Source organism: Myxine glutinosa, chromosome 3 (genome assembly GCF_964187855.1).
Source record: "Myxine glutinosa chromosome 3, kmMyxGlut1.1, whole genome shotgun sequence".
Classification (NCBI taxonomy): Eukaryota; Metazoa; Chordata; class Myxini; order Myxiniformes; family Myxinidae; genus Myxine; species Myxine glutinosa.
Window position 1 is genome coordinate 38,558,523 of NC_136263.1, and position 12,985 is coordinate 38,571,507.

At 43.9% G+C, this 12,985-nt stretch overlaps 1 protein-coding gene across 6 annotated transcripts in view; it reads right to left on the reverse strand.

Moving 5' to 3' along the window:
* KIF11 (kinesin family member 11) overlaps positions 1-12,985 on the reverse strand; it is a 211,824-nt gene that overhangs the window by 167,986 nt on the left and 30,853 nt on the right. For all 6 annotated transcript variants that reach the window (XM_078773905.1, XM_078773908.1, XM_078773907.1 and 3 more), the window contains exons 10-11: positions 3,434-3,530; positions 3,078-3,173 (exon numbers count right to left, since the gene is read on the reverse strand). In XM_078773905.1, coding sequence (XP_078630031.1) covers positions 3,078-3,173; positions 3,434-3,530 — 193 coding nt within the window. The remainder of the gene's footprint in view (positions 1-3,077; positions 3,174-3,433; positions 3,531-12,985) is intronic.

Consider the following 12,985-nt stretch of genomic DNA (forward strand, 5'->3'; position numbering starts at 1 on the left):
ATAAATTGAAGTCCCGAGTGCGATCACAGGTGAGCCCGTCCTGAGGTAATTAGCGATTGGGAACGATTCAGAACCTGTGGGTGAATAACCCTTGGTAATTTCCCCAACAGTTTTCCGGTGGTAAATATGGTAATAATGTAAAATATGGTTTCCCCAACATAATAAATCATAACACTTCTCACACATGCAGCATACACCTTTCCCATCAGCTTCAACGACACTCCCCTCCTAGTCAGCACACCACTCAGTTCTCGAAACTTCTTCCATGCACATATCACTCTAGCAACCGTTGCTGAGTCTGATCAGATCCTGAGGACCAAAGTGGAGGGCTTTATTGGGTTTCAGAGCAATCGGTTGGTAAATAAGGGATGAGTAGTGATCTGAAGTTTCATGGGGTAAACCATCCCCCCCCACCCCTCCCCCCTCCTGGGAGCACCCATGATCCGAAATAAAAAAGATCTAAACCAGAGCGGTTGTGCGGGCCATCAACGGATGGTCTGTATCGGGTTTCAGAGCAATGGGCTTGTAAATAAGTGACGAGTATAGATACGAAGTTGGGTGTGGGGGGGAGGGGGGAATAAATCCCCCCCCCCACCCCCCAGGACACTCCACAATTTAATAAATAAAAAAAATATTGAAGCTGGAACGATTGTGCCGGCTACTGTCTTGTTTTCATGTGTCAAGTTTCAGAACAATAAGCGTAATGATAAGGGGGGATTTAGCAAAATGCTAACGGATGATGGATGCCCGGACAGACATCTGGATATCACGACACATTTTATAATGTCACCTCTTCGAGAAACGAGATGAGATGACCTAAAAATGAACAAACATTCTGAGTATTGCGCTGCAATACATGTCCCCTACCGGCAGTCTGTCTTCCGGAAAACTGTTGGGGAAATTACCAAGGGTTATTCACCCACAGGTTCTGAATCGTTCCCAATCGCTAATTACCTCAGGACGGGCTCACCTGTGATCGCACTCGGGACTTCAATTTATACACCTTGCAGACAGGTCAGCAGAAGCACGAGAAAATAAGTTGTTGACAAAGCACTTTTCGAGTCACTAAATATAAGTAATTTATTATATTTTCCGGTTCACGATCAATGATCGATGTGTGTGTGTGTGTGTGTGTGTGTGTGTGTGTGTGTGTGTGTGTGTGTGTGTGTGTCAGGTCTCAGATTTGTTACTGCTTAATGCTCAATTATAAATGCCGGTTGACTGACGTATTACCACGTAAGCTATGTTATGGTTTCTGACATGTGTGTGTGTGTATGTATATATATATACATATATATATACATATATATATATATGTGTATATATATATACATATATACATATGTTGCTCGGCTTGGCTCCTCCCCTCCCGAAAGCGCGCGGTGTGTTGCGCTTTTGACGTTCGCAGACGAGGCTGAGGGCGAGCATTGCAGGCTTGAGGAGAACTCTAGAATAAACAAGAGATATCCATTTTTAAAAATATTTTCGTTTAATTAACAATACCTGCCAAACCATGTGCCCTATCGCAAATTCCAAAAGGACATTTTCGTAAACTGACATGCTGAACAGATCTGTGAAGTTTCCCCTCAATTGGATCAAAAATGAGGGAGGAGCTCGGTTTTAAAGGATCATGCTTTAAAACGTCATAACTCTGAAACCATGTGACGCATGACGTCATGCTCGCTGACTTTTTTGTTCGTCATGGGCATGCGATTCTGCCTGCAAAGCTTGGCCTCGATCTGTTCAGCCATTGCAGAGAAAAAGGGGTTTTCGTGTTTTCACAAAAAACAATATGGCGGCCGAACCACGTGACCGGTGACGTCATATTTACCATTAAAATATTCTACAGACCGAGTCCCCCCCTGGAGTGAAAATTTGATCTCAATCGGTCCTATTATTGCAGAGAAAATCTTTTTTAAAGGAAATTAAAACTTAAAATGGCATCAGAATCATCAGAAAGGATCATCAGAATTATCAGAATTCCCAAAGTGCAAAGTGCCATAACTTTGTCAAAAATGATCGAAACGTAGTGAAGTTCGAACTTGATCTGTAACTTATCATGAGGAAATTTAGCATGAAATCATTAGCATTAAGCGTTTTGAAAAAAAGTCCGGAAAACTGTTCTTTGCGTGACGGAAGGACAGACTGACAGACGGAGGGACGGCGTGCAAACCTATAGTCCCCTCCGGTGGACACCGGTAGGGGACTAATAAAGTGGAGTGCACGTGTATGCCATCATGGACTGTGCTTGTGCCAAGTTTGAACAAAATCGGATCATGTATGTAATGGTTGGGGGGACACGTTTAACGAATACAATGGCTGGCTGTGCCCTATCTTGGATCTGATCTGGAAATAAAAAAGATGCATATGTAAGCCATCATTCATGATTTGTGGGCCTAAATTTGAACGAGATCGGTAAATGAATGTCCAAGAAAGAAGTGAGAACATGGTCAACATTGGGGGGGGGGGGAGGGGTTAACAACCAAATTGGCCGTTAGTTGGCCATCTTTGATGGCATTGCGAAACAAAATGATGTGCACATGTGTAAAACCGCCTTTCGAGGCCATTTTTTCCCGCAGGACGGGGGTTGGCCTTTTTCGGGCACCGTGGTCCCATTTTTGAAGCAATGTTCTATGGCCGGATGCCCTTCCTTCCTGCCGCCAACCCTGTGTCGCCTCTTGCGACACACAGGGAATTACCAGTGAACTGGTACTCAATTTGCCGACCTCGGAAGGATGACGGGCTGAGTCAACCCCCCTGGCGTTAATTCAGCGATCGAGCGGGATTTGAACCCAGGATCCTAGGATCCCAAGCTGGCACCCTAACCGCTAAGCCAACACCAGGCTTGATGTGTACATGCATACCATCGTATATTGTCTTACTGCCAAGTATGAACAAAAGTGATCCATACATGTCTGAGATATGGTTGCAGATGGATGCAAAAACGGACAGACAAAACCCAATCCATAAGCCCCCATTTCAGACCAAATCTAACAGTGGCTAAGAACTCAAATTCCCAAAAAACTTTAATTAAAAAAAGCCCCGTGCCACACAAGGAAACTCAAATTGCTACCAACTTTAATGAGAGCGCGTTTGGTGAGCCTCTGGTTGACTTCTGGCTTGTTCATGATGTTCTTGGCTCGAAAAGCGTAGTCCAACGTACTCAGAGTTTCCTATGGGAATGGATGAGGATATGATGACAAATTGTTGCATCAGTGTAATAGATTTTTTTTTTTTAACCTTTTAAATTAATAGGCACGTGTATTTAAGAAAATATATGAAAACGTGTATTTAATATGTCCGATCGAGATCAAGGCGATGATGATGCTGATGATGATGATGATGATAAAGATGACAATGATTTAAGAAAATAAATTGAAAAACCAAACTTATCAAGCAAAGTGCATCAGTGAAAACACTATTACCAACACACCTCAACATTTATTGCCGCAGGAGATATGGTGGCAATAATAGAAGTCTTGGTTCGCCCACCCAAAGAGTCCTGAAGAAGTCTTGTCAGCTTAGACTCCCTAACAAAAACAAAAGGCTTTTCAAATCGAGTCAGCAAATAAATAAAAATCCATCCTGCTGATAACATGCAAAAATGGTAGACATATATCCATATATATATATATATATATATATATATATATATATATATATATACATATATATATATAACTAAGAAATAGTAGAAACTCCAAAGTACGAGCAGGGCGTCTCATTTGTATTGAATAAATAAATCGTTAGATTAAATAAGACGCGGACGTAGCTTCAGGACGTCGATCTTTAATTGTCGACAAGCTTTCGACCAACAAAGGTCTTCTTCTGAGTCGGCCCCAAGAGGGAACTTGTTGAACAACGGAACTTCTTCCGTTGAACTTGGGGCCGACTCAGAAGAAGACCTTTGTTGGTCGAAAGCTTGTCGACAATTAAAGATCGACGTCCTGAAGCTACGTCCGCGTCTTATTTAATCTAACGATTATATATATATATATATATATATATATATATATATATATATATATATATATATATATATATATATATATATATATATATATATATATATCTTTTCAGCATCTTGCGGTCTGCTCTCGGGCTGAACTTGCAGGGGCGGCCTGGCCTGAACAAGTTGGCAGTTGTTTGGAATCTTCTCCACTTGTCGATGATCTTCCAGACAGTTGAATGATTGATTTCAAATTGTTTGGAGATCTTTTTAAATCCCTTCCCAGACTCATAGGCATCTATAACCTTCTTTCTGAAGGCCTCAGAGAGCTCTTTTGATCTAGGCATGGTGACGCCGCACACTTCAACAACAAAGAGCAAACCAAACTAAATGTCTGAGGTTTAAATAAGACAGGTTCCTCCAAGATCCTCTCTGACGATGTTCTAATCATTTGCACCTGAGCTGGTGCACCTGATTCTAATTTTAGGTGTTTGAAGTAGTGATAAATGTAGGGGTGTACTAACTTTTTCCACATGCAAAATTTGCATTTCTGTTTATTTAAATTATACAATAGACTACAAAATGTAAATGTTTCATGATATTTGTTATATTATATCACCTTTATCTATCAATATTGTTGAAATGAAGATCAAATAGCTGTATGTTGAAATATGTTGAAAAAGTCAAAACTTTACATGGCGAGTACTTACTTTTTCACGTGACTGTATATACAGTGCATTCAGAAAGTATTCAGACCCCTTCACTTTTTTCACATTTTGTTATGTTGCAGCCTTATGCTGAAATCGTTTAAATTCTTTTTTTCCCTCATCAATCTACACTCAATACCCCATAATGACAAAGAGAAAACAGGATTTTAGAAAGTTTTGCAAATTTATTAAAAAGAAAGAACTGAAATATCACATTGACATAAGTATTCAGACCCTCTGCTATGACACTTGAAATTTAGCTCACGTGCCTCCCATTTCTCTTGATCATCTTACATCCGTGTCGCCTTTGTCTTTTCCCTATTGAATATCTGTGGCGCGATCCGGCCAACGTTCGGGAATCGGGTTAGTCGGGGTAACTGTTAGGGCCGCAGGGCCTCCGCTCGGCAAAACCAACATCTTATCCGCGGTCCGTAACAATTGGTGTCAGGAGTGGGATTCGAACCTGGGACTAAATTTATTTAGCCCAAATTTTGGAACACCAATTGTACAATTGGCAGTAACAATTGGTGTCGGGAGCGGGGTCGGACCCGAAGCGCGCTTAACGCGCTCAAAATTACGAGCTGCCGAAATTTGATTTGTTTTAAAGAAAAACCCGAATTTTGAAATCGCGCCATGGCTAGTCAAGGCGATCGGATGCAGGTGGGTGAGCTAGAAGAGGGGTTAGGGGTAACTCAGGACCACAGGGAGGAAACGGAGGGGGTGGTTGAGGAGGTGTCAGGCGCGCAAAATGGTGTCCTCGCGCACGTGGGTGTAGCGGCACCAAATTTAGCAGCGCCCGTGACCGTAGCAGCATTGGTGGATTCGAACCTTTTGCTACAAATGGGGGCCCTTATGGACAAAATGGGTGAGCGAATGAGGGCTGATAGAAAAAAAATGGAAAACAGAATAATGAACGAAAGGAGGGCTGAGGGAGAAATGTTGGGAAATCTAATTGAAGGGTGTTGTAATAGAATAAAAGGGGACAAATTTAAGGACATAACTGCCCAGGCCAAAGAAGTAAATGAGGGACTGGTGAGGGACAAAGTCGCATATGAAGTAAGGGAAGCGGAAAGGGACAGAGACCGCGGATTGAGCGAGCAGCTCCCAGGGGTGCACGAAGAGGTAACGCGGGTCGAGAAGCGCTGGTTGAGCGAGGCGGAGGAAAGCGCGGGTAAAATGACGGGGGTAGAAATCGCGACACGGGGTTTGGGGCAGCCGGCGACCGCTGAGGTAGAGGGGATTTTATTAAAGCCAGCGGTCGTCGAGGTGAACAAAGAAATTATGGGTATAGTTGAAATTGGAGACCGGGGACTTAAAAGAGCAACAATCGGAGGAAGGAATGGAAATTGTTCAAAGTCTAAATGCACATTCTGATGCCGTACTTGCTAATCCTTATAAAGATTTGCAGGGTTTGGTGCAGGGAGGAAGAAGAACCCCGAAGGTGAGACGGGCTGCATGTGGTGCCGGGAGATTTTGTAAGAGGGCGTTTGGCGCGAAGAGAATTGTCGCGCGATTGGGATCGATATGGCACCCGGGCGTTGGTTAAGGGTCCAGTGTGAGTAAAAATGGCATGCTTGTGAGGAAAAAGTGTGCGTCAAAGAGTGAGCGTGTTATAAAGTGTGGGAGTGAAACCGAGTGCGAGCGAGAATGCACGTCGGGGTGTACGGAGTGTGACACGGGGAGTGAGTTGGTGGTGGAGCGGGTGCGAGGATGCACGTATGGGATGAACGGCGAGGGTGTGCGAGAAAGCACACCTGAGTTGGTAGTAGCGCGAGTGCGAGGGAGCACATCGGAGCGCGGTAGTGGGTGGATGCAAGAGTGCACGCCCATGGTGAGTGTTACGGAGGACGTAACGGAGGAGAGGTGTGGACCGAAGTGTGCGAACGGTGAGTGTGTGCGAGAGGTGTGGTGTGTAACAGGGAGAGCGTTGGTGGAATGTACGGACGGCGTTGGAGCACCGAGCTCGGTGAGGGTGAAAGGGGTAGCGTATGCGTGTGAGCATGCAGGTGAAGCATCGACGGTGACCGGGTTAGCGGTTAGAGCGACGGATAGCCGATGCGAGCACTCGGGGCGTGGTGTGCTTTGTTGGATGCCAGGCCCGGCGCGGATCAAAGCTGCGTCGCTTCTCTTCGAAGCGTCGTTGCCGATTCGGGCTTGGCCCCGCCCCGCACGGTCGAGTCCGGGCCTTTTCGGGCGAGGCGACAGGTCCCGGTTCAAGGGCGAAGGGGAGGAAGCGGAACGGTGCCCCCTGGCGGGGACGGGGTTCCGACCGGGCGAGCCTCAGCCATCGGGCCCGGGACCGCAAGGTACCGAGCCGCGATGATGCGTGGAACCTCGGCCCGAGCATGCCTCCTCCCCGGAGTCGTGAATGCCGGACGGATCCAACTACAGGCGACCAAACCACCCGAATTCATTGCTCGGCTTTGCGAAGCCGAGTTTAATGATGTGACGACGCACCGAGGCTCAGATATAGCGGACGATGATGATGATACTGATAGTGTTTTTGATCCGACATTTAGAAAGGTGAATAGAATTGGCAGTAATTGGAAAATTTTTGATTGATTGGAATTTGGAGAGCAAAATTGGTAGTGGAAGATGTGTATATATATATATATAGACATATATATATATATATATATATATATATATATATATAGACATATATATAGACATATATATATATATATATATATATATATATAGACATATATATATATATAGACATATATATATATATATATATATATAGACATATATATATATATATATATAGACATATATATATATATATATATATAGACATATATATATATATAGACATATATATATATATATAGACATATATATATATATATAGACATATATATATATATAGACATATATATATATATAGACATATATATATATAGACATATATATATATAGATATATATATATATATAGACATACATGTATATATATAGATATATATATATATATAGACATACATGTATATATATACATATATATATAGACATATATATATATATATATATAGACATATATATAGACATATATATAGACATATATATAGACATATATGTCAGCCATTAGGGTTTTAGCCCCATGACTCAATTGATCATAACATCTGAAATTATATATCGTGCTTCTAAAAACTGATTTGAACTCAACTGCAGGCAGAGGTGAGTGGACAAAATGTGGTTTCGAGGCTCAACGTGCAGGGTGGATCCTTAGCCTAGTAAATTAGTCCTTGAATGAATGTGCCAAACAGTAGATAAAATGCTCTCGACCCACGTACAGGAAAACATGGCGCCAAATGCCTCCTTCACGAAGGGAATAATTAATTATATATCTTTGTAGTTTCAGTATGTCTCCTAAAGCAAGGACGTAACCTAACACCTCGGAAGAAATATAGACATTACATATACTTGATTGTAATGGTATTCGGCATGTGTATCCAATCATTCATCTACCATTTAGCCTAGTGTATAAGAATATTTACTTCGGCCTGCGCTCGGGTCTGATATGTTTAGATAGCCAAAAAAGCGTAGCCTATCATTATGCTTACATCTTGTTGTCTAAATTTGACCTTCTATAGGACGGGACAATGGGAGATGTTGTCCTTATGGCCTTGTATTGCTATGTTTTTAGCGCAGATTCTTGTCTAATATTTTGCTATAAATGAAATGCCTTTTTGCTCATTCATCAGCGAGTGTCTTGAGGAATTGTCCGCTGCGTGTAGGTGGTACATTCTCGAGCCTCGCTCCACACGTGTGTATATAATCGATTTTATTAAACATTGTTGTTCTTCTTCCTCTGATTCTTCTTCTTCTTCCTTCCCTTGAGGTCTTCGATCTCGACAATTTTGGTGTCAGGAGTGGGATACATCCAAGTGTGCAGACGAGGTGGATCCTCACGTTCCAGGTCGGGAGGGAGGCCTGCCGGCATCTAATTTGGTGGGTACGCATTTTTGCACCTCAAAATTGAAGCCTCCCGCCTTACTTTGGACGTATGGACCTCTGTCGGCTGTACCACCTGGCTTGCATTCCGAACCAAATTTAGTTTAAACCAGAGCAGCAGTGGGTAATGAATCGATTATACAGGGCGCCCGGGATAAGGAGGTAAGGTAAGCTTCCTGCGTGGGAAGCAGGTAGACCCATATGTGGGTGATAGATAATAGGTATTAAGTTACTCCGGCGTGAGAACTGCGTTTAAGGTTAGGAATCGGGGGGCGACCCGATCTTAGGACTACCAGGAGGGACTAGCCCAAGAAAGGTAGAATAATGAGTATTTTAAGTTAAGCTACGCACTGGATGTGTTAGAGTTCACAGGTAAGTAGGATTGAAGTGTGCATGAGTGTGCATGAATTTATACTGTATTGTGTATAAGGGAATGAATGATCTGTCATTGCAGCGTGTATTTGTGTTTATTGTGTGTGTGTCATTGATGTGTGTCATTGACTGACAAGGGATTCCCCAAATTGCCTACGGGCGTTGGGCAATCCGGATGAGTAAAATTGGCAGGGAATAATGAGAATATTATGGAGAGCATGTGTAGACAGGGCTTTAAAACAAGTGTTCAATTACATCCCCACATTAACGGCTCTCCAGATGTAGCAAGGGAGAATGGGAGTGAAAGTCAAAAATAATAGGCTGTCAACCGACCGGGTGTTTATTCAACGGCATGGCCGGGGCTTGTATTTGGCCGATTTGGGATGGCAGAATGCGTTGAATGAAGGCAAAAATGACATGTGATGCTGACGTGAGTCCAATCGGAAGAATGGATGGTTATGGTTTCACCGGTCCGTTTATCTGTCTGTCTGTCCGGACACAGAGCTCTTGGGGAGAGCCAGAATGGGTTGGGTTGACCAAGATGAATGTGGACAATATATTAATTGTTTATATTAATCTATTAATCTCTGTATATTAATCTGTAAAAATATATTAATCTCTGTGTGTGTGTGTCCGTATTTGTCTGGCTTTCTGGCTGTCTATGGAGTCATGTCTCTGAACACTGATTTTGAGGGAGTTGCTGGTGCGGACCAAAGCGGTGTCCGCGGTATCTACTGGGGGTCGAATGTCACTCCCTCAGTGTCTGCGAACTTGTCGTTCGGCAGTGTCGAAAGACAGGTTCGATTGTCGGTCTGTCTGCTTGATTTTCGGGTCTCACTCTGAGTATATGGCATATACTCTGAGTATATGGTCGTTTTCTGTTTTGTGCTTTAATGGTGGTTGATTTGACTTCCCTGAAAGGGGGACAATAAATATTTGGTGTTAGCTGTTGTCATTTCGGATGTTTGCAGTTGTAATGTGGAGCCAGTCTGTCTGTCCAACTGGGTGTGTCTGACTGCGTCTGCAGATATGGATCAAGGAGGAGCAGTTTCTGCGGCGTTTGTTATGGTGTTGAATGTCTTTCACTGTGTCTGCTGACGTGTCGTGTGACTATGGGGACTATGATAGTGTGTCCTGGCGGGAAGAATCGTGGCAGCCTACAGATTTGAATGGAATGGCCTCTGTGAGACCATCCTGTTAGTACGTTGGGGGTTCGTCTGTCTGTCTGTCTGTGAATGGAAATTGAACTGGACTTCGACAGAAGGCAGGTGGGTGGTCACCTGCTGTAAATTGTGGTGGAACATTTGTGACGTTCCCTAATACGAGGGGACGAATTGGTTTGTAAATGTGTTGTGCAGGTACTTTTTCTGTAGGTAGCCAAATTCTATTGTTGTCAAGTCTCATGTAACCTTGGTTAACGTATATCTATGGACAAGAGCTGCACTTTATTTTAGTAAGTGACTGGGAAAGTTTGTTTTAAAAGGTGCCAGCGGAGTTGTTTAGAGTTATGGAGGTCACAACTCGCTGGAACCTCTTTGTTTATGTTTGGCTGACTTACATTGACTAGTATATGGGAAAAAGGGGACTGAAAATGCTTTGATTTTTTCGTGGATTGCCCATTGGGTATGCTTAGGATTTAATAGAGTGGTGGAGTTCTGTGAAATATGATGACGTTGTCTTATGGACACTTTGTGAGTGACTAGACACGTGCCTGGAAGGGGAAATTGTATTCATAACTCATGTGGGTTGTGTCTGAAGAAAAGGTTTAAAGTAAGTGTGAAGAAGGTCATGGAAAGTGCGAAGATGTTAAAGGAAAGTCGAATTAAATGGATCATTTGTCAATGACAAGTGACTTTGCAAGGTTTGCTAAGAAAGGGAGGGGAAAAGATTATAAAAGTTGATGGAAAAGACGGGAAATAAAGAAAAGTGGTTAGTTATGGACTGTTGTTTTGTGATAAGAAGGTGATTGGGGGCTGGTGAAGATTGGATCACGGCTCTGCAGACCAGGTGAACAGAACTCCACCAGGAGTGGGTATATGGGAATCACACCAATTGAATTATTGCTCAAAGGGAGGTGATAGAGCAAAATAAAAAAGATTGTCATGTGGACCGCAAGGCTAACCCCGCTCTTGCAGGGAAATGGTTTTGGGAGGCTAGTTATTTTTCAGATAATTTTTCCAGTGGGTTTATACTGATGTGAAATTCGCGTATCTAGGAAGGAAAGGAAAAAATTGTCCAGGTATTGATAGGATAACAGTGAAATTTTGAAGTGAAGTGAAGGATAACAGTGAAGAGTTAGTGTGTTCGTTGCGATTTTTGGGAATGGCAGGGTACTGTCGTACATGGATGATGGACCGACTGCGGAAAACGCCAGTAAGGCGTCGATACAATGTTGAACACCGAACGGTCCATGTGTTGGACAACAATGAAGGGTTCATAATTAATTTGGCACCTCAAGACAGACGTTCCGACATCCGCACCTACAGAGTTCGATGTAATACAATTACAAGCCGCGGCCTCAAACGTAGAACAGCAAAAATTGGATTAAATTGGGAGCTCAGTGCCCCGCAGAAGGACAAATGTGGACGATTAATGACAAACCCGTGGCACCGTGAGCTTTATTGCCATGGTTGGCACGCATGGCGCATCCAAATGGCCATGTGTGCCATAGGGGGGTGAGGTGATGAGGCAGGTCACTTCCACCTGGGCAGCACCAGGCCTTTCGACTGTGGTTACCATGGTCTGTCGCTCGTGCGCTATATGTCATCGGTATCAGCGCCAGTGGATATGGCAACCCTTGAATTACCTATCATGGATGACATGTTTTTAAAGTTTTGCATAGGTCTATCCCATGTGGCACGCAGCATACATGAACGCGTTCGGGAGGCCCTACCGGAGCCAACAAGCAAGCCTATCCACACCGTCGAGGCAGGAGATTACGTGCTGGTGAAGCATTTCACCCGTAAGACTGCGCTCGAACAAAGTTGGACGGGGCCATACCAAGTTCTTCTGATCACACCAACAGCGGTGTTTTGGTGAGGGCAAGTCGTCCTGGGTACATGCCACACATTGTAAGTTGGCCATACCCACAAACACAGACACCTCAAACGCACCACCACAGATCGAGGATGCTGCACCACCGCCTGTTAGGGGTGGCAATCACACTTAGTTTAATTTACAGCTTTGCCAGCACTGGGGACACGAGGGCATGGGCGAACACGGAGACATATGTATATGGCGACCAAACTGTTAAGGTCTACCGGCAGAGAGTTATCTGGGGTCAGAGGATAAATATACCCTGCTGCCATGTAAAGGAAGATGTATGGACACGGATAATGTGGAGGGTGTTGTACACAGACTCACATGGAAGGAAGACAGGTTTTGCTGCCCTCAGTCGTTTGAAGCAAGCGCCACGACAAGGCGGCGCACCAATAGTAAACATGGCCAGGCCGGGTTACAAATGGGGAAAGGACTCGAACAATTTAACCACGCATGCATTACTGAACAGCGGCACTACTCTATTACTACAATGTGAATTCATGACCTCCCCCTACGATGGTAGGCCACCATGCATTTCACACATATTAATTCCGCACCCACGGATCGAAAGCAGGAAAAAGCCAAAGGAAAATACGTATTGGACAGTGACCCGTGCAATGGCGAAAGTACAGAACCGATCACGGTGTTGGGTGTGTATGCATTTTCCCCACACCAGTACGACAGGGATAGAAATGGTAGTGCTACCCCTGTCCCTACGAGATATGTGCTCAGGACCCTTGCGTACCCCATGTCTGACCACAACCTTGGAACTGATAGGCCCAAAATCGCAAGCAGTGTGTTCCCGGGAGTTTCGATATACCCCACCCATTAAGCAGGCTTTATTAGACAAACCACCTGATCCAGTCTGGGTGACAGAGCAAAAGGGACGGGTGTGTCTTATAGGAAAGGGACACGTTCAGATGGGAACCTCGGAATGTACCCATACCCTGCCATCCGAC